Source organism: Condylura cristata, unplaced genomic scaffold (assembly GCF_000260355.1).
Source record: "Condylura cristata isolate star-nosed mole 26May11 unplaced genomic scaffold, ConCri1.0 scaffold00011, whole genome shotgun sequence".
In the NCBI taxonomy this organism is placed as follows: Eukaryota; Metazoa; Chordata; class Mammalia; order Eulipotyphla; family Talpidae; genus Condylura; species Condylura cristata.
In genome coordinates, this window is record NW_004567112.1 from 23578032 (window position 1) to 23600697 (window position 22666).

The 22666-nt window shown below is 36.0% G+C and overlaps 1 protein-coding gene across 1 annotated transcript in view; it reads right to left on the reverse strand.

Annotated features, from left to right (window-relative positions):
• The window catches only part of TNKS2 (tankyrase, TRF1-interacting ankyrin-related ADP-ribose polymerase 2), a 58707-nt gene that overhangs the window by 30053 nt on the left and 5988 nt on the right, over positions 1-22666 (reverse strand). Inside the window, exons 2-11 of the mRNA XM_012723874.1 lie at positions 15458-15553; positions 13812-13848; positions 13275-13350; positions 12770-12864; positions 10497-10563; positions 8414-8600; positions 7059-7180; positions 4202-4293; positions 4038-4116; positions 1567-1738 (exon numbers count right to left, since the gene is read on the reverse strand). Of these exons, the coding sequence (XP_012579328.1) occupies positions 1567-1738; positions 4038-4116; positions 4202-4293; positions 7059-7180; positions 8414-8600; positions 10497-10563; positions 12770-12864; positions 13275-13331 (871 nt within the window). The 5' untranslated portion in view covers positions 13332-13350; positions 13812-13848; positions 15458-15553. The remainder of the gene's footprint in view (positions 1-1566; positions 1739-4037; positions 4117-4201; positions 4294-7058; positions 7181-8413; positions 8601-10496; positions 10564-12769; positions 12865-13274; positions 13351-13811; positions 13849-15457; positions 15554-22666) is intronic.

Below are 22666 nucleotides of genomic sequence, written 5' to 3' on the forward strand. Positions count from 1 at the left end.
AAAAAAAAAAAAAAGCACCTATTACTTCTGTAATTCACACACATTCATCCAAGGCAAGTATTAGGAATCCTAATACCTAATGCTGACAAGGAAAACTGGTGCTGTTATATACTGCAAGTATGAACGTAAAATGGTACATCATCTTTTTAGAAAATAATTTAATGGTTACAAGTTATTCTTTGACCTGAAATTTCAGTAATAATTTATCCTAAGACACTAGTTGGAAAGGTAACAGCACGTAGCACAAACTGGCAAGACTATAAGTGCCCATCACATGCAACTTAATAGGATTAGTTATTATCCCCAAACTGAAAGGAATGCACAGGGGGAAGTATAGGGAATCTTGAAAACAATCTTGTTAATTCAGTTGTACTAGTTCCCAGGTTTTACAATCTGCCCCATCAAATTAAAGTGTTATTCAAAATGAGGTTTCCAGATCATACACGACCTTCAAGGGTCACTGTTGAAAGATACAAAAGGTTCAGTCTTACATTTTTTTCATTTGAGCTTTGAGATGTCAAAGGTACACCATTAAATTCTGTAAAATGTAAAGAGGCAGGCACAGGAACTTTAAAATTTATTGAACCCTATTTTTAAGATGAAATGTTTAACCTATGCCAACTGTATAGCTCTTTGATAAAATATTTTGAAATGTAATGAATGAGTACATTTCAATAGTTATGTTTTTGCAAGTCAAATAACTTGCACCCTTGTTAAAATTCTACAGGCCTTACATTTAAGGATCTAAAAAAAAATGTGAAGAGGCAGGGCCACTCTTAAGTGAATTAATTACCATGACTGCTCTACCAAGATTCATCTACAACTTTTAAAGATTTCCTTTCTTTAAAAACAAGCAGCAACAGCTTTATTTACAAATGGAAAGACATGGAAATAACCCAAATGCCCAAAAGTGGATGACTGGACTAAAAAGATGTGGTACATACAATGGAGTATTACTCAGCAACCAAAAAAAAAAAAAAAAAACACATGCCTTTTTATGCCTTTTTGCAGCAATATGGATGGAGCTGGAAAGATCATGCTTAGTGAAATAAGCCAGAAAGAAAAGGAAAAATACCTGATGGCTTCATTTATAGCAGGAGTATAACGGAGTAGGTGAGAAAATAATAATAATGAACAGCTACATACCAGAGACATTTTGCGGTGGTAGAGTGGGGAATGGGATCAAAAACAGTGGGGTGAGGGAAATACACTGGACTATGGTGATGGCACGTGGGTGATTTGGTGATGGGCCCATGGGATTACAACTGAGATGGAAAAATGCACAAAATGATGGAAAAATAAACTATTATTAAAAAAATAAAAACAAGCAGCAATAAGTATATCTTACTAAATTTAAAAATTTCTAGAGAAAAACTTGAGTTATTTAGAGAAACTGTGCAACTGGAACAAAATCCTAATTAAGACCTAATAACATCTGGGCACTATTAATCATAAGCTGATGAAAGAAAAAAAAAAAAAGTCATTTTTACTATGAATTTCCACATGGAATGTGAAAAAAATCAAAAGGTTCTTTAAATAAATTCACTTCTTGGAAGCATTTAATACCTTGGAGAAGTTGCTGCACATTTTCATTTCCCATTTGTAAGGCAGTAAAACCTTGAAGGGATATGATGTTAGGATCACACCCATAACTGAGGAGGAGGCGGCAGGTTTGCAGATGACCACAATGTGCAGCTCTGTGCAGAGAAGTCTGACCGAGATTATCCAGCGCATTAACCTTAATAATGCAGAAAAACCGGTTATTAGCCTGAATTGCAAAATTAAAAACCATTCAATCATGTATTTAACACTTACTACTAATTAAAAAATTCTAAGTTATACTCTTATGAAGCCTATTATCCAGTGTCAAACCTAGTATTTTTTGTTCAGACTGAGCATAAATCCACCAGCAAAAGACCCAATTATGTAGAAGTATGAGATTCTGATTAACAGTTGTTTATTAGCATATGGGATTCACAGATATACCTCATTTAGAAGTTGATGTTACCTGATAGTCTAATCCATGTGTTTTTATGGTTTTCTGAGGTTCAGAAATGTGGCAGCCCAAGACAAACCATAACAAAGCCAGAGCTAAATTGGCATCAAAACATTAATTTCTATTAGTTTTATCGCCTACCTTTTTTTATCATGTAAAATATAATCTGTATATAAAAACACCATGTTGTATTCAGCTAATGAAATACTTCTCAGCAATAAAAATGAACAAACTATTTTCTCAGACTGGGGCAGCATGCTATGCCACCATCCCTGTGATATTCAGTGGTGAACTTGAAAAAAAAAGGGGAAAAGAAAAAGGGAACAAATGATATTGATGAAACTCTAAAACAATACGGAAAAATGTTCACATAAGAGTGAAGACTTCACAGGCAGACAGGCCTACGAAGTGGCAAATCTATGTTGGAAACAAGTCAAAATGACTGTTACTTCTCCAGGGGTGGAGACTGTCTTGGGTGGACGGTGCTTGTCATGAGAGAACATGCTCCATCTTGCTTAAAATATATGCTCCATCTTGCTTAATTCTAACCACATTTGTGTGTGCGTGTGTATATACACACCCATTAATCAAAATTTAGTAAATGTACACTTAAAATTGTGCATTGCATTGCACGTAAATTTTATGTCCAAAGAAAAACTCTATAAACAAATACTGGCTTCTAATCAATGCCTATATGGAAACATTTCAAAGTAAGTAATTTAATGAAAAAAATAGAGAATTTGCAAATTACTTTGGGGACTATCTGAAAAAGGAACAGAGTTACTAAGATTTTCCTATTAACACCAAAAGCTGGACTATAAATAGCAAGTTTCCATACCTACAGAATCCAAAAGCTGACTTAAAATCCTATTTATTCACAAACCAACACTCACCCAAATGTGAAATACATCCAACTGGAAACATTCAGTATACCCATCTGTGTTTAGATTAGGGTGATGAACTAGTACTGGTTTATCTGATTTAGCAGATTTTAGCTCTGTGCTCTTAGAAATCCCTCAGTGATGGATAAACCTGAGTGGTTGTTCACTCTAGTCAAGATTGTTCCACAACTCAAATTTAGTAATATACCACATGTACGAAAAAAGCAACCAACTGAAAGTTATAGAACAGAGAGACAAATGAGATATGCCAAGCAGTCCAGCAGAAATAAACTTTATTTTATTCAATAAATTACAACAGGAAATACTGAGATTATACATTATCAAGAATTCCCCCAAATCAGAAAGATGTTAAAACAGGCAACATAAAGGAAATAGAATTGTAAGCACTTTCTTGAATTGAAACCCTGAGGAGAAAGATCAGAAAACTATCCTGCAGTGCACATTTAGGGAAAGGTCATAAAGGCCACTCAAGGGGTATGAAATCTCTATTTCCTTTTCACTTCATTCAGAGAGCTTCAGTCTTTATACTTTATAATGAATTTATACTAATGATATTTGCAGAAGGCAAGAATCTGTTGAATTAATGACTGTTATCGCTTTTAGTCTGAGATGTTTTGTTTATGTTACTGAGTATTTTTAAAAATCCCTGGGTAAGAAATAATTTCTTGCCTTGATAAAAACCTGATTATTTTATGAATAAAATGCTTTTGTACATAAAAAAAACTTCCCACTGTAGGGAACTTATAAAGATTTCAGTTAAATTATTTAAGTAGCACAATTCCTTCTGTTACCAGTTTGCTGGCTTAGTCACTGAAATAACAAAGGGGAAGTACTTTTTAACAGCAAAATTAACAGGTGCTATCATGGTATCTAAAGAACAGAAGATACAAGTGAGAAAAAGGTGACAAGTCAGAATGAGTATGTGATTAGTTTGAGGATATATAATGTTACAAAAAGATTTTGAATAAAATCATAGGTTTTCTAGTAAAAACTTGGATGTAAAAATTGTACCTTGCAAATTTAATTTTGGGTACAGATTATGATGAAAAAGTTAACTTATATAAGACAGTGAACAGTTTGGGATGTTGGGCTTTTCATGTACTAACTAGAAAGTAACCCTCTGTATTACCAAAGATTACCTTTGCTTCATGTTTCACCACTACTTCGACAACATCATTATGCGCTTTCTCCGATGCCACGTGCAGAGGAGTCAAGAATCTTAAAGAGAAAGTCAGCCAGACACTGAATGTATTTTCCAAAAAATAAAATGTCAATAATTTTTAATTACTGAGAATATACTTACTCTTTAGTCTTTTCATTGATGTTTGCTCCTTTTCTTAGCAACAGTTCACATATTTGCTTTCTTTTGGGATATGGAGATGCCGCAGCACAATGCTATATAATTTAAATTGTAGCATTAATCAAGGACTATATATAATTGATTTTTAAGAACATCTGTTTCTAATCAAAATAAGTCAAGATGTTATTTTACTTTGTGTTAATTTTTGACCCAACTTTGCTCTTCAAACACCTTCTATAGGGTAGAATGTGCAATGATTACCAAGTTTAGATAGGGCCAGAAATCCTATCTTGTAGGAGATATGTTATTAAAATATTCCTATCAAGCTATACAGTTGCCATTTACCTCTGAAAAAGTTACTACTGATGTGATGGAAAACTTACTGACCAAAAACTTAGTAACCAACACTCTTTTTCAAAAATGCTGCCAAGATAGCATGGGGCTTGTTGTTTTTTAAAGATTAATGAAACACCCTAAAGTTTGGATTTCCTTACATGAATAATAGCACCTATTAGCTCTGGATTCTGCTTTGTAATAGCACTGCTGGAACAGCTGAGAAGCTGAGTAGTATTCATTTCTTTCTCAACTATTTGCTTTAGCAGAACAGAGGCCGGACTAACTTTTTGACAAAAATTAGTGGCAGAAGATGATACACTCTTGAGTTGGATAATGCAGCAGCTATGTCTCTAAGAAGGAAGCAGGAATTTGAGAGTTATAAATATAGTATTTTATGGTAATTTCTCAGATCTATTTAATCCCAATATCCAGGGTGACAGTCATACACAGGAGGCGTTCATAAATGTCAGAATAAGTGAATGACCAAATCAATTCCTGTATGTTAAATTAAAACTGAATCCTCAGAATTCTTGGAATAAAAATTTTGGATAATTGTTAAGTTACTCTAAATATCTATAAATATGCAGCAACATAAATTAGTCCTGATTTTAAATTACTATTACTTTTAAAGTCTATGTGACTTTTTTCAGATTCATTCATTCTTTGGTGTTAATGCTGTACTGTCACCTAAATCACTCCTTCACTCAGTAAAATCATTATTAATTGAACATAGTTCTAGCTCCTTTGGTATACACAGGCTTTTATTTCAAGACATCTAATAGGATAGCAGAGAGAATGGAAACAATTGTTCTAAGAATTCTTGATAACGTTCATTTCAAATTGCATCCACCCCTACTCATCCCCTCTAGGAATCTTTGAACTCTTGGAAGACACTACCCCTGCACCACAATTATATACCAATACTCAAGTATGTTTTAAGTTTATTGATGAAAATAACAGAATAGTTAGGGGAAACAGTATGTGATACTAGTTTTTCAGACCAGAAACTTTTCCATGCCAATCTCTCTACATTTCTTTAAATGATATTGATGCAGTTAAGATTTTAATTGCACATTAGCATTACTGACTCATCTGAAGCTTTTCTATTTTTTATTGGGTATATTTTACAAGTAGCAAAAAGACCTAAAGTGTTTTAAAGGTATTTCTACTTAAAGTTTACAAAGTTTACATCATGGCATAAAGTAGAAGAAAATAAACTGTAAAAAATGTTATGCAAGGGTGCCATCTTTGGGGTACAAGGGGTTATCTCAGCATAATGAAGTTAGTTTGATCTCCAACTAGAGAGATGACCAACATCACCAACCAGAGATGATGCAGCAGATCTCTCCTGTCTTACCTGCTGCTCCTCTCAGCAGTGTATTACAGTCAATCTACCTGTTCTGCTCCCCACACTGTCACTGGTGAATCCACTCACCTCCCCCACCCTCTGGCCTACACCCCAGCTCTTGCATGCACAAATAAATAAATATTTTTTTTTTAAGGAAAGGTTTCTTTCCTTGGGCCCTCCCTGGTGGTGTAGTGGGTTAAAGTGCAGCACTAAGAATTGAAAGCCACTTCCGCATGAGTTCAATCCCAGGCTGCCCCAGAGGTGATCCACATTGGCGCGGCAGACCTCTCCTGACCAACCTGCTGCTCCCCTCAGCAGTGTACTTTGTCAATCTGTCTGTTCTGCTCCCCACTCTGTCTCTGGTGACTCCTCTCACCGCCCCTGCACCTCTGGCCTGTACCCCAGTTCTGTACACACAAATAAATAAATCTTTTTAAAAAAGGGAAAGCTTTCCTTAAAAAAAAAAAAAAAAAAAGTTAGGCAAGTAAATCTGCCCCTAAACACATTCATTTATTTAAGAGTCACCTTCCTTTACCCAAGCACATTCTGCAATTCACACAGCAGGATTTAACTTTTTTCCTTTTAAACTTCTGCTTAAAAGATACTCTCTGATCATATCATCCCCTTTCCTAACTTACCCTTGTTATTTTCCATTCTGGTTTGAATACTTTTCGGCAGACTGCCAGATTCTCATGTACTTTCTTACAGCTCCACAGAGCTGTAGTACCTCTACCAGGGAAGCAGCCTCTACTCACTAGATAATTTATTCACATAGTATAAAAGGGACATGTAGAGATTTTAGATCTAACTGTGAAAAAAATTACAGTATCAAGTGGTTTTTAACATATTAGGATTTTCTTTTTCATTATTCTACCGGGTTCCAAAATTTTAAATTAATAAAAGGTTACATACAATATATGCCAATATATGAATACAATTATTTTTGAAAATGTATTCAAATGAATAATAGTACTGTCTTATGGGAGGTTGAGGTCTATTTTTCTGTACAGTTTAATATTTTTTTTATATATGTGCAAGCATTAGTTTAACTCTAAAAAGCATAAATTTTTAAAACAATGCTATTACTAAACATAGTATATTTGTTATTCTATATCATCAAAATAAATACAAGATTATAATTAATGTAGCATGTTTTTAAAAAATCTGAAACATTACCAATGCTGTTTCATGAGTCTGAGGATGCTTGAAATTCACCATTTCTAAAGAGAGATGTTTTTTGATTCGTGTAACGTCAGCTTCCCGTGCAGCCTGTAGCAGTGAGTGGCCTTTAAATTCATCTAGGTGAAGACAAAGCATTTGAATCTGCATGAGAATTATCAAATGAACAGGACTTTCCTAGTAAAAGACTGTTAACATTTTTCTTGAAATTATTTTCAAAGCTATCTGATTAATGTGTTAAAGAAAGACTCCAATTATAACTCCTGAGACAGTGGTATTCTAGTTCCTCAGTTATGACTCAGCTTATCCCCAAGTGCACACACAGCAAACTTAACTCATGGCTAATTCAAGGCATATGCTGGTATGGTAGTATCTAATACTGCAATATATTCCCAGATCAGAGATCTGAAAATTTTCTAGGGAGCATTTTCACTGAAGAAAGTTTCATTGAACTTTTCTCAGTAAAGAAATAAAACAAAGGGTGATCCAAGTCCCTGCATTAGCATTATGGTAATTAAGAGTAGGTTTGTTCAAACAAGAGTAGGTTTGTTCAAACATACCAGAGAACCGGAGATACGTTGGATACAGAGAACTACATATGTTGGATAATTCCAAAGCCATCCACTTATGAACAAATGAGAACATTATCTTAAGATTCTTTTTTCCATTAGACTTGTGAAACCAACCAATAATCTTTATTATTCCAAAACAGTATAAATTTCCTATTTATGCATAGTAAGTAATACCATATCTGAACTAGATGTTATTTCTCACTACATTTATTTCAGTCATGGACATAAAGCCACAGACCTAGGTACCATCGTATATGTTAGGATGGTAAAATATGGGGACTATGTTCATAAGACAATGCTACAATAAAACTTTAATTTCACAGCAGATTAATTAAAATATCTAATCAAAGTGAGGGAAAACCCCATATTCTTTCTTTTAAAAACCCATCATTAGGGTCGTACACTGGACTATGGTGATGGCATATGGGTGATTTGGTGATGGGATGTCCACAGGGATTACAACTGAGATGGAAAAAGGCACAAAATTATGTATAAATAAAACTATTTTATATATATAAAAACAACCCATCATCTCCAAGACACATATGCATACACATACACGAAAATATATACACATTTAAAGCATATAATCTGATGCGGAAAAAAAAGATTATCTATTCTTTTCACAGCATCCTTAAAAGACTAAGTGGTAACTACCAAATGATTAAATATGCTAGTCTGAAAAATAACCATAGACACTCATGGCTAAGGAAAAATATTCTAAAAACAAATTAAAAAAAATTATGGCTATATATGGTAGCTGAATTATTTTGTACTCACATGCTAGTCTTTCTTTTAACTGTGGAGTGGGAGCCAAATCTATAGCACTTTTGTTGTGGCAATTCAGCAATGTAGGATCTGCACCATAACTTAGGAGAAGAGAACACACCTCAACCCTGTTCTTAGAAGCTGCCTCATGAAGAGGAGTAAACTGCCACAAGTCCATTGCATTTACGCAGGCACCATGCTGGTGGAGGAAAGGAGGAAACACATATTTAGCATTCAATTTTTAAGAGAATTTAGAATTACCAGTACTGTATAATTTGACATACTGCAAGCTTAAACAGGCAATGTCCCCAAAGTACACTTTTTAAACCCATTATTTCAGAAAAAGAGTAGTTTCTTTTCCTCATGGAAAAACATGAAAAGGTTGTGAGGTCAAGGGCCTACTTAATTCTTTTATTGTTAAAAAGCAGTTAGGAATACAGCTTTACATTTAGCCTACATGTTTTTCCAAGAATTTTTCCTTTTTGAGGTATACCTACACATGATAAAATGCAGTTGTCAAGTTTGATGAGGTGTTTTTTTAAAAAATTTAAATTTAGTTTTGTGTAAAACGACGGGGGTGCAGGCCAGAGGCGGGGATGGGGTTAAGAGGATTCACCAGAGACAGAGAGGGGAGTAGCAGGTGGGTCAGAAGAGGTCTGCTGCATGAATCTGCCTGGCAGGAGATTGAACTCCTGCTGCAGTGGCTTCGGATAGCTTCACAGTACTGTGCATTAACCCGCTGCGTCACCAAGGAGGACCCAACGGTATATACGTTTGTGTTTAGCTTTTTTCACAATGCTTTATGAGATTCACTCATGATGCTATATGAAGTTTTTATTGTTAAGTGGCACTATATGGCATAGATTATATAGAAATGTCATTATCCTGTTGATAGATATTTAATTTTCTTAATGTCATTATCCTGTTGATAGATATTTAATTTTCTTAAGTGTCTTTATTATCTTTGCACTGTCATAATCAATGTCTTGAGCTCTGGAGTGCCACCTCCTTGTTAAAACTTAATACTGTCATCTTTTCAATTGTAGTTTAATAAGTATTACAGTTAAACAAATTGCACAAGCTGTATTTCAACTTTCCATCAACAGAAATTCCACACATAGCATTCCTGTAAACAGAACTAGTTTTTGAGAATGTTCAACAATGGGAAACTATCAACCAACATGGCTTTGTAACTATCAGGTAAGTCTTGTTTCTAGGAAGTTCTCTATTGAAAGTGTACTTTTAACTTTGATCTATTGGTCTTTGGAGCAAAAGTGATTAATAAATAGTCTTTACTCATTTGAAGGTAATTTGTTTTTCTTTTTGAGCCTAAACACCTTCAGTCCTTCACTCATCCTTCACATCAGATGCTTTCTCATCCTACTGGCCCTAATTAAATATACTTTAGTTTAAAAAAATAATTAAAGAAACACTGACAGCCTAGAGTAACAACAGACTCCCAAGGCAGTTTGAGCAAAGTGCACTGCATCCCTGTTGCTCTTGTCACTGTACTGGCATACAGTCATGTAAGTTTTTCAAGTCGTCACATCACAATTGTACAGTGTTCTGATCATAAAAAGCAGTTATTGTAGTTTCTGTCAAATGCCAGATTCTGCTACTAGACTCTTTAAGCAAGTGTTGCCAACTGGCTCGGTGTTGCCTCAGTATTTTGCCTGTATTCTCAGTTCTGATCTATTTGCTTTATCCTGATTCTCCTTAACTTGAGAGTAACTGCACCCTCACCTTGGCTAAGTTCCTACTTATGTGTCAACTCCAGGCAGCCTCCCATTGTTACGTTAGTGAACACTAGGTATTAGGAAACCACCACTCAGTATTAAGTCCCAATGAAATCTGTCTAATGGTTCAATCTCATCCTCAATAACATTCCAAATTTTTAATCTTTAAAATCTTATGGTTATCTCAAAGACTCAAAAAAAAAAAAATCAGCTGCTAATCTATCAATTACATACATTTTAATAATGATTATAAATATGCCTTCTATGGCCACCAAAACTAAAAATATACAGAAATACTAAAAATTGTTATGCTATATATTTCAAGTAGTGTTACTAAGAAAAACAGAAAAAGAACTAACCTTGACCAGAAGTTCAGTTACTTCATAATGACCGTAAGAACAGGCATTGTGTAATGGCACCAGATCACTATGATATGAGCAGTGAGGAAAAGTATATTATTAGATTCCTTAGGCCTATTAATTTAAATCTCATTAACTTTTATACTTAAATTTAACAGTAAATGGCTTACATAGCCTTCTAATAAAAATATAAAATTTTATAATATCCATTTGAATCCCAATTCTCAACATCGATAACTCCCAAAAGTCTTCTTTTTTTTTAAGATTTTTATTTATGTATGCATACAAGAACTGGGGTGTAAGCCAGAGGTGTGGAGGCAGTGAGGATTCACTAGAGACAGAGTGAAGAGCAGCAGACAGACCCACACAAATACACTGCTGAGGGGGAAGAGTGGGTGAGACCAGCGAGGTCTGTTGTGCCATGTGGGTCAGCTCCCTGACTGGGGATGGAATTCATGCTACAGTGACTAGTAATAGCTTGACAGGGCTGATACTTTGTGCCACCAGGGGGAGCCCACCCCCAAATTTTTTTCAACCCATCTTTTCCCTTTACTTAGTTTGGGCCTGTGTTATCTCTCTCTCTCTACTACTGAAATAGGACACCCTCTTCAATTTATCCCCTCAGTGTCATTATATTTGTCTAAATGGTAAACCTGATACAATTATTCCTTTTTTAAACCCCTTCAATGGTTTTTCCTTGATTTCAAAAGACAGTTCCAACTGCTTTGCCTGACATACAGTAGTAAGTTCCTCTCTACCCTTACACTTCAGTGACACTAAACAAAAACAACTGCAGTTCTCCATATGCCTCCACATACAATTCCCTGCTGTGGGAAAATTTCCTTCCCTTTTGCAGCCTTGTTCACTTTAAAAAAAAAAAAAAGATTTATCTATCTATGCATATAAGAACTGGGGATAGGCCAGAGGTGGGGGGGGAGGGTTTAAAGGATTCACCAGAGACAGAGTGGGGAGCAAAACAGGTAGGAGTACTGAAAACATACTGCTGAGGTGAGCAGCTGCTGGGCCAGAGAGGGGACCCACAGGAGGTCTTCCATGGGCGCCCCTCTCTGGCCAGGCCTCAAACTCGTGCTGCAGTGGTTGTGGATAGCTTCATAGTGCTGTACATTAACCCACTGCACCGCCAGGGAGGGCCTCCTTGCTCACTTCTATACATATTTCTAAAGTCAGGGTTCCATCACTATCCTGCTTTTGGGGAAAAAAATTGCAAAGCTGTACACTGCTATATTCCTTAAGAAACTAAAACCCAATTCCTTTATTATGGCACCTGAAGAAAAACTTTCTTCATAGGAAACTACAGTGGAATCTTAAAGATATCTTTAAGTTGTTCTTCCTCAGTGTTAGTTACTAAAAGTGTAATCAGTGCTTTATCTCAAATTAATTTTCCCTCCTGGATTAGTATATCAAGGGGTCTCTCACTCATTTGGCTTTAGAATTTGAAATGTAGTGATATTTTTGTTCCTTTCACTCTCTTATCACTCCTATAGTCAATAAGTCTTACCCATTGCTGCATTTTAAAATTTCTTGCACTCAGGTCTTCCCCTGCACTACTAAAGATCTTCACTAAGTCTGAGCCCCATGCAACATTTACTCTCCTAACTTTTTTAGGATCTACTATACAAAGTATTGCCAGAAGGTGCCTACTAACCACATTCCTTTTAGAAGATTATAACTCCCCTTGCTTAAGATTCTCCAATGGCTACCATGGCTCACACATGACTCAGAATACTAAGTCCTCTGAAATCTGGTTCTTACCAATCCTAGTATAACCAATCCTAGCCTTTACTCTCCCTTATGTAAAACACCTATATCAGTCAAGCTGGTGTTTAAAAAAAGCTGCAAAATGTACTTAATTTCTTCACATGCTGTGTTGTCCTTAAGTTCCAAAATGTTTTCTCTGCTTTCCTGGTCACTGAGTTCAGATCAAGTATCATCTGTTCTTGAAACATTTCCCAATCACTTCAATCATTACTTAAGAGTTAATTACCTCCTAGGAACTCCTTTGGTACTATCCCTCTCTATTTATCACCTTACATTTACTAGAGACTTGACAGGTATCTCCTTATGACCCCTAAAATGCACAAAAAGTCTTATGAATAGTGTCCTTAGTTCCTTATGTCTCCAGAGTAATATCTATATTGAAAAAGCATGTCATTTAGTAAAATAAAAAAAATATCATTTTTATAAGATTAGAGTTTAATGTAAGAACAGTTAACATTTAAGAAATGCTCATTTTTGATTAAATGCTTACTTACCCTTTATCTTTAGCATGGACATCAGCTCCATGTTGCAATAGTAGCTGCACAATTTTTACTCTGTTGTATCCTGCTGCCAAATGCAATGGAGTTGACTGAAATATTAACGAGACAAATTAATGAAATTTAAAAGACTAAAAATAAAAGTACACAAAAAGGTAAAAATCCAAATCTATATATATATATAAAAACCACTTGGAAAAAACTTTGTAATTTCACTGTCTAAATAGTTGTTTCTTTCACAAAATTCAATATATATATATAAATTGAAGATATGATGTAAAATATAGTGGTTAATGATGTGAAACATAGTGGTTAAATACCACAAATAGAAAGTATACACTTAAACATTACTGTCAATGAAATTATACTAAACTTTTAAAGAATTAATCCAAATTACTGCTTACAGAAATGTAAGTATCCTCATCAAATGTTTTAACTTGTATGAGAAACACATTTTCATGTCACCAGGAAATGAACACAAACTTAATTGCAAAGTTAGTACCTTTCTGCCATCACTTGCGTGACAGTTGACATTTAAAGGTGTAAGCAGAGCCATCATTTTTTCCTCGTTGCCACTCCTAGCACACACAAAAAATGTATTAACAATCTGCATTCTTTGCTGGCTTTTATCTGAAGACATGTATGTGACCACTAAAAAAAAAATTTCACTTTTGAAATAAGTCAAGAGTGAAAAAGAAAAATAATGGATGGTTTCACTTATAGGAGGAATATAGGGGAACCAAACAAGGGATCAGGGGAAAAAGAAATTAACAACAAAAAAAATTGGCAGGTAACTATAAATCAGAAACATTCTGCAGTGGAGAGGGAGGAGAAGGATCGAACAAGCACAGGGGACCATGGTGATGGTGCAGGGTGAACTGACAGTGGAAATGCTATGGGGAGGCAGCAAATATTGCACAAAAATGATATAAAAAATATAAAAATAAATTATAATTAAAAACTTTCATTTTAAGTTCAATTATTGAACAAATAAATGGTTAAATATTTATGGTACAGACTTGTTAACCCTAGTACACACCTGGCACTTTCCAAGAGTTCATCTTTCTTATATTCTCCTGGGAATTAGAAAAAAAATGAACAGAAATTAAAAAATTTATTTATACATTGACAATTTTATGCATAAAGATGCTTACTAACCTACATTTAAAATATGCAAATGTGGAAAAAATTCCAATGAAAAGAAAATGTTTAATTAACAGATTCCTGTGCAGTTAAAAATAGTTTTCTGAAGAAAAAAGCGAAAAAAGGATTCAAAGCGAAAAAAGGATTCAAAGTCATATAATGAAGTGTTATCCCAATTATTAGAAAGCTATATACACACACAAGAAAGTGAAGTCAAGAAAGAAATACACCAAAATTCAAACCAACTTTATCTTGGGCTATGGTTATAGGTGTGCTTTTCCCTTTCTTCTCAAATTTCCTAAAACCAGTATGTTATATTTATAATAGACAAAATGCATCCCTAACTTCATTCAAAATTAAAACACTACCCACTATATCAACACTGCAAAAATGGCATTCTACAACCTATCAATGAACAGATATTAAACGTTTTTATAAATATGGTATTTTCAAACCGAATAGTTTTATTATGATACTTCAAATGCATACGAATAAAAACAGTATTAAAATATAAATTCTCTGTTTATAGCTCTTGTGTTCACAAGTTAATGCAAACTATAAATTAAATATAATTTAAATCAACATAATATATAGCTCACTGATTTGCTGAAAGGATACCCAAACCTGCTACCCACAATACGACCATGTACTGATTAGTAGTGCAAAGTTTCTTTTGAGCTTAAAGATATTTTTAGAATGATGAAAGCAGTGAATGACATGGAAAAATGAAGGAAGAAATGAACACAGAACCATGGTTATAGTAAAGTTCACTTTTCTGGAATCTACGAGAACAGCAAAAAGTCCAAGCAAAAAAGCTCATGGCAGAACCCTTCAGGATCCTGACTATTAGATTAGACATAATTCTAATGGTGATCACATACCAGATAAAAATCCAGAAAATAATATGGCGGAGAGTTGTTGCTTAAGAGGAAACACTTAAAGGAGAAAATAGGGCAAGTAAGTGTTACAACTCAAAATGCTTGACAGTCTAAAATGAACCTAGCAACCACAGCCTTGTAACTTTTAATAGATTTTAAGGAAATGATATGTACAATAATTTGTACAATTCATGGCACCAAAACTGGTATGCTCAGAATTCTGTTTAGAATTTTTGAAAGGATTTCTGTTTAGATTTTTGAAAGGATTTCATTGAAAAAAAAAAAAAGCTAAAAAAAATTTAAAAGAGAGAATAGTATATACAAAGGGGTAAAAATACAAGTTATCTGAAAAATTAAAATATTTCATCAAAAAAATCCTGGACACATGATAGTAACACAAAATTATCTATTGCTTTTGTCCCACAAATATAGTAATCACTAATTTACCCAATGTAAAGGTGGCTGGGGTGGGGGAAAGAAAAAAAAATTTACCTCTCTCAGTTAAGAATCAAGTGACAATTGTCCAGATATAGGAAAGAAAAGCAACTGAACTGATACTTACAAAAAGCTAGCTAAGATCATTAACTGCAGGATGTTCTCTGTCTACCTAGCAAACTTATACTTTATATTCTTCTTAGACTACCTAAAGAGTATGTAGACTTACCGGTCAGCACTGCTTTGGCAGATGGGTCTGCTAAATCCAATGCTGTTCTTCCATCTGTATTTCGAATGGTTGGCTCAGCTCCATGTTGCAAGAGCACTGCAAAATAGCAACACTATTTTTCTAAACGTAATCACCTTAAAAGTTCTGACTCAGAAGTTTCAATTGTTTCAAAACCTTTCATATCCTAATAGTACAGCAAATGTATGTTTAAGATAGCACTATATGTAGCATTCCATTTCTTTCTATTTTTTTTTAAAGATTTATTTCTGCATACAAGAACTGGGGTGCAGGCCAGAGGTGTGGGGACAGGTGGGGGATTCCAGGAGAAGATTCACAGAGTGGGGTGAAAAGCAGGTATGTACTGAAATACACTGCTGAGGGGAGCATCAGGGAGACAGGAGAGTCTGCCACACCATGTGGGTCACCTCCCTGACTGGGGATTGGACTTGTGTTGCAGCAGCTGCAATAGCTTCATAGTGCTGCACTTTAACCCATTGTGCCACCAGGGAGGGTCCAACATTTTGAATGCATTAGATTGTTCCATAAAATTTATATAAAGATTGGCCCTCCATGGTGGCGAAGCGGGTTAAAGCACAGCACTGAGAATCTGAAGCCACTTCCGCATGAGTTCGATTCCTGCCTCCCGCCTGCCGCCTGCCCCGGAGGAGACCACATGGCGAGCCAGACCTCTCCTGACCCGCCTGCTGCTTCCCTCAGCAGTGTACTTCGTCGATCTGCCTGTTCTGCTCCCCACTCTGTCTCTGGTGAAGCCTCTCACCGCCCCTGAGCCTCTGGCCTGTACCCCAGTTCTGTATGCACAAATAAATAAATAAATCTTAAAAAAAAAAATTATATAAAGATTTGGGATGCCCAGGAATAGGGACCTATTCAAACACACACACAGGTCTCAAGATAAATTCTTGAAAGAAATAAAAAGAGAATCCTCTCTATAGGGTTAATAAGCCCCAAACAAAAACTGCTACTTTATAAACCAAAGCTCACAAGAAGACTTGTGCTATACTCTGTATAAAGATATTTTAGCAAACTCTATAAATACAAAGCTGTGGGAAGGAGCTATTGAAGATAGAAAGCAAGTCTAGTTCTAATTCTTTGGTAAGGTTCATGTTCATTCCACTTTATTCTTATCTGTAACAGTTCCGTTCAATAGAAATAAAATGTGAGTCACATAGGTACTTTAAAATTTTCTAGTGGCCACATTAGAAAGAAAAAATAGGATAAACTAACTTTAACACATTTTATTTAACACAACACACAAAATGTCATTCAACATTTAGATTTATATCATAATTAATATAAAATTAATAAGATGTATCACATGCCTTTTTTTCATACTGTCTTTGAAATCTGGTACATATTTTCCCCTTATAGCATCTCAACTCAGTCCTCAGTTACCATAACAGGCAGTGCAGAACTACCTATCTAGAAAACTCTACATATAAAAGCCAATTATTTTTGTGTCTGAGACTCAGATATCAATCAACAAAGGCAGTAGCAATTTAAGATAGCACACAGGAAAAGACAACTTTGCAGCAGTTATCAGGTAATCCATTTGAATCTCTACAAATTACAATTACACAATGGAACCTGCTGTGTAAATGGATTCACCCCTTCCCAACCTTATACTGAAAGGACATTATCTAAGGAGCTGCTGTACTCTATCCTCCTAATGAGTGCAGTAGACTCTAAATAGTGTTTAAATCACCAAATGTTCTTAAATGCTGTCCGGAGGAATCTGATCACATTAACAAATACTTCAATACAGATTCAGAATAGTTAAGACTATTTAGGAAAATTCTGGAAAGCAAATAGTCTTACCAATGCACACATCAATCTTTCCTTTAATTGCAGCTTCATGGAGAGGAGTATAATTCCAATTATCACGAGCATTTGGGTCTGCACCATGTCGCAAGAGGAGATTGACTACTTCAGCATGACCAAAAGAACATGCATTATGAAGAGGAATAAGCCCTCCATCATCACGTGCTTGGACATTTGCACCATTCTGAAGCAAATATTCAACCACATCTTTCCGCCCAAAACCTGGAAGAAAACAAATCATCCATATTTAAATTCTCCACAGAAAATATATCAAACTATAATCAATAAATACAAGCATACTACAAAGTTTTGGAGTGGGGAGAAAACACACACACACACACACACACACACACAATTCACTACTGAAAAGGTGGTCTGAATTATAACACTAATCTTGATGAGAAGATCAATGGGTTTTTTGCCACCTTTTTTTAAAGATTTATTTATTTATACATATAGAACTGGGGTACAGATCAGAGGTAGGTGTGTGTGTGCATGTGTGAGGGGGTGAAAGGATTCACCAGAGGCAGAACAGGTAGACTGACTGAAATATACTGCTGAGGAGAGCAGGAGGCAAAGCAGGAGAGGTCTGCCATGCCATGTGGGTCACTTCCCTGGCAGGGAATTAAACTTATGCTGAAGCAGCTTTAGCTTTGTAGTGCTGCACTTTAACCCACAGCACCAAAGAAGGCTGTGGTATTGCTACTTTTAAATAAACTTAAAAAAAAAAATTTTTTTTTTAACAGCTAAGTGTGAAACCAGAGAAGGAATAAAACGAGAAAGTAATAGTATAATTGTTTGAAGGTACATGCCTAGGGCTGCCCTGATTATAGCTGATGAGGCATTAGATGGTTGAAAAGATTAAGCACACTCTTAATTAGTTTATTTTAATACTGCTGGGCTCTGTGTTACAAAGATGAACATCTTTGATTCTGTCTACTTAAAGAGCTCACAATTTAAGATGTGAAGAACAAATGAGAACCAATGATAGAATGTAATTGCTATAATAAGTATGTAAAATGCTGAGAGTTCATAGAAGAAAGTACCTAAATGGGTAAAAGCAGAAAGTAGGAAGGACTATCCCAGAGATTTGGGTGATGGCATCTGAGCTGAAAGTTTATTTAGAAAGGGACCATGCGCCCTGGTGGTGCAACTGGTTAAAACATAGCACTAAAAAGCTACTGGAAGTCACTGTGGCACAAGTTTGATCCCTGGCCAGGAAGGTAAAAAAGGTCTGTGGCAGACCTTTCCTTTCCTGTTCTGCCTGCTGTTCCCCTCAGTGGTGTATTTCAGTCAATCTGCCTGTTGTTTCCCACTGACTCTGGTAAACCCTCTCACCCCCACACCTCTGGCTCATACCCCAATTCCTGAATACACACACACACACACACACACACACACACACACACACATATTTAAAAAGGATCATTAAGAGAATGATTAAGGGGATTGGGGAAAGATCTGAGCAAGGAAAGAGTACTGACACCCCCAGAATAAAGGAACACAGGTAGAGAGGTATGAGTCTTATCATTCACAATCACCAGCATGCAGAATGCCAAAGTAGGTACTTGCCAGATCAGGAAGAATCTAACGTATCATGCTAAGGTGGCACCTAGACCTTATCGTTTAGACCAGTGTTGTTTTTTAAATATTTATTTATTTAAGCATACAGAGCTGGGGTACAGGTCAGGGGTGCAGGGGCGGTGAGAGGATTCACCAGAGACAAAGTGGGAGGCAGAACACGCAGATCAACTGATGAGGAGAGCAACAGACTGGTGAGGAGAGCAACAGACTGGTGAGGAGAGCAACAGACGGGTCAGGAGAGGTCTGCTGAACCATGTAGATCACCTCGGGGGCAGGTTCTGAACTCATGCTTAAGTGACCTTAGCTTCTTAGTGCTCTGTTTTAACCCGCTGCGCCACCAGGAAGGGCCCTAGACCCGTGTTTTCCAAACTGTTTTCAAGCAGCTGATTTTAAAGAAATCTTATGTAAAATTCCAATATGCCATATTCACTGCTAAATACTCAATGTCTGGTTTGTAATTGGCATTCATAACTACAAATTAATGAATTTGATTTAATGAAGTAAAACTATTCAGGTTGAATCTTCCTCACCCTCAAAAGAAAATACTGCTTTATCCTTAAGGCACCTTTTAGAAACAGTATGAAAAATACTGCTAAAAGTTATCATCAGTTAATGAAGGACATAAACACTGATGAAAAACACTGTTATGCATTAACAACAAGATCATATAAATTGTATAGTACCTAATTTATTGGGTGGAAGTAATCATAATCTAACTAGTTTAATGGTTAGGTTTCCTGAATCTTTTGCTACTGCACATGTTGCCCAGGGTAACTACAGAGAGACAGAGAGAGAAAGAGAAAATCCAATGTCTGGCAACTTCTTTAATTTGGGGAAAGGAGAGAAAAGGGGGTAACTCAGATTTCTAAGATACAAAATAACAGGTGCATTTGAAGGATAAAATTTGTTTTTGGAACAGCTTAATCTGAGGTACTGTGGGACACATATATTGTAAGGAAAGGGTTCTGTGGATCTTGACTCAAGACAACAATATAAATTGGAAACTGACACTTTGAAGTCAACCATAAAGATATTATCTGAAGTCATGCACAAAAATGAAGTGGATTAGAGAGCACTAGTTTTCTACCTATTTTGCTCAAAGTGTGTACTTTGTTTTTTTTTTAAAAAAAGATTCATTTGTTCATACAGAACTGGAGTACAGGCCAGAGACTCAGGGGCGGCGAGAGGATTCACCAGAGACAGAGTGGGGAGCAGAACAAGCAGATCTACGAAGTACACTGCTGAGGGGAGCAGCGGGCGGGTCAGGAGAGGTCTGTCACACATTGTGGTCACCTCAGTGGCTTTAGCTTCTTAGTGCTGTGCTTTAACCTGCTGCGCCACCAGGGAGGGCCTCAAAGTGTGTACTTCTTATCAAAACGCAATCCCATGTCACCTTGCTGATCTTCCTCATCTTTTCAAGGTAGTTGTTTGCCACTTCCCTCTTGGCTCCCCCTCTTTACCAGATCATTCTTATCAGTATGTAAACATGTTTCAATATCTTCCATTTTATAAAAAATACTCCTCCCACAACCCATTTTCCCATTTCTTTCCCATTTCCCAAATAACCAAATCTCTAACAGTTGTGGTCAATTCTTTTATCTTCTACCCACTCTCCTTCCAAATTCAAGCTAGTTTCTGTTTCTTGCTTCCAACTGTTTTCATCAAGGTCTCTTACAAGTCCCATGCTGTCAAATCCAAAGGACACAGGACTGCTCCCATTTGAATCTATCACTCAACAACATCTGACAACTGATTCCTGAAACACTCTCTCCAAAGTTTCCATCACAAAACACTCTCCTGGTTTTCTTCCTTCCTTATCCATTAATTTAACAAATGTAAGATCAGGGAATATCTACTATGTAACAAATATTTTTGGGTGTCTGAGACATACCAGGGAACAAAACATAACAGATCCCTGACTTTGATAAGTTTCTAGTTTATGGAGATGGGGGAAATGAGCAATGCAAAAAAAAATAAATAAATAAATAATAAGTATATTAGAAAGCAATCAGGAAAAGCAGAATAAACAGTGTGCAGGGTGTGATAAAAAATTCTTGGGCATGTCTTATCTCCCTGTGGGCTTCTTGCATCTTCCTGTGGGCTTTTTTGCTTGAATTCTCAAGAAACAGTTCTCTTCCTTTTTCTCCCCTTCTCTGATGATCTAATCTACTCTGATGGTTTTAATTATCACTTTACACAACGTCCAAATTGAAACTCTAGCGCCTTTTCTCTTAAATTCTAGACACTTCTCTAGACCTATGCTCCCCTGGACATTTTCAAAGGCATCATGTTCACCAACTTCTGTCTATTTTTACTGTTACTTCTCTGACGGAACAATTGTCTCCATCTGAACTACTTCTTAACAAGTCTCCTACTTGGGCCTCTCATTTCCACTGTGTCCCCAATGACATTTTAAAAATAATCATATCCACCTGTGTACAAAACAACTCACTGGCTAACCACTAATGCTCTTAAAATAAAATTCAATCATTCCACTGTGGCATGAAAGGCCTACTGTTTCAACGGGGGCTTTCTCTACTTCTCTAACTTCACTTCATACTATTCCCCCCTTTTCAAATTATGATCCAATTTCTTTTCAGTTCATCAACTCTGGCAATGTTCCCAAGTGACTGAGTACCTGCTACTTCTCTACCTGAGCTGTCCTCTCTTGCTCTCTGCATTCCTCACTTCTACTCACTGTCTAAGCTGTTTCCATATCTCCACCTTATTTCCTGATCATCCTACCAAAAGTAGTTCAGTCTGTCTATCCAATTATTTCCTACCTTAACTTTGTCTTCCCTCTCTACTACACGGGACTGGAAGCTCCAGAAAAATAAGGATTTGTCTTGGTTCACAGTGATATCCTCTGGCACTTAACTAAAATTTGCAATTACTGGTTACTTATCTCCTGAAGTCTTAGGGACGAGTCATGTCTATCTTAGTTTATTACCTTTCCCAGTGCCCTTCACACAGTGCATGGTATATAGCAATTTACTGGTAACTGCTGAATTAATCATCATGGTATGAGAAAATGAGACTAAGAAGTAAAACTAGGAAAGGATGTCACTGCAGAAGTCAAGCAGGAAAATTTCAAAGGAAAAAAAGCCAACCTATTGCTACTACACCCTGACTTGAGTTTTATGTATCATTGTGTGGACACTGTAAATCACACTACCCTTACCAAGGGCATCATCTACAGTTGCCTCAAGCATACACTCTGCTATCCCAGCCATTCAGTACCCATCTAGAGGAAATATTTTTATATAAGACTTCTTAAGTTGAAAAGAGAAAAGGAATTGGAAGAAAGGAAAGCTAGTAAAGTTGTATGACATACCCAAGCACTTCTAGAAGGAGCACTATTTTTTTCAGTGGTAATCAACACATCTGAAGTAATCAAAAGGGTGCCTCATAGGTTAATGTCCCCCCAAAAAAGTAAAGTAGGGTAGGTATAGAGATTGCTATAGCAGAACGATTAGTTGAGCAATCAGTTGTTATTAAGAGTGTCAATTAGAAAAGTACCTCCAAAGTTGTAGATCTAGCTGCCTAAAAGTCTGGTAGCCTTTTGTCAAAATATCACTGGGTAAAGAAGCGGGTTGCTTTAAACCAGAGAGCGCTAGATTCAATACTGACATGTATGACTAAATACTGAAACTGAAGTATTATCTGAGGACATTTGGTTAGCAAGGTCAAGTGATTATATCTACATAGCCACCAGCTGTTCAAAACACAGATGACTTCTACTTCAACAACTTTGTATCAACATAGTCAAATGTCTGAAACCATTGT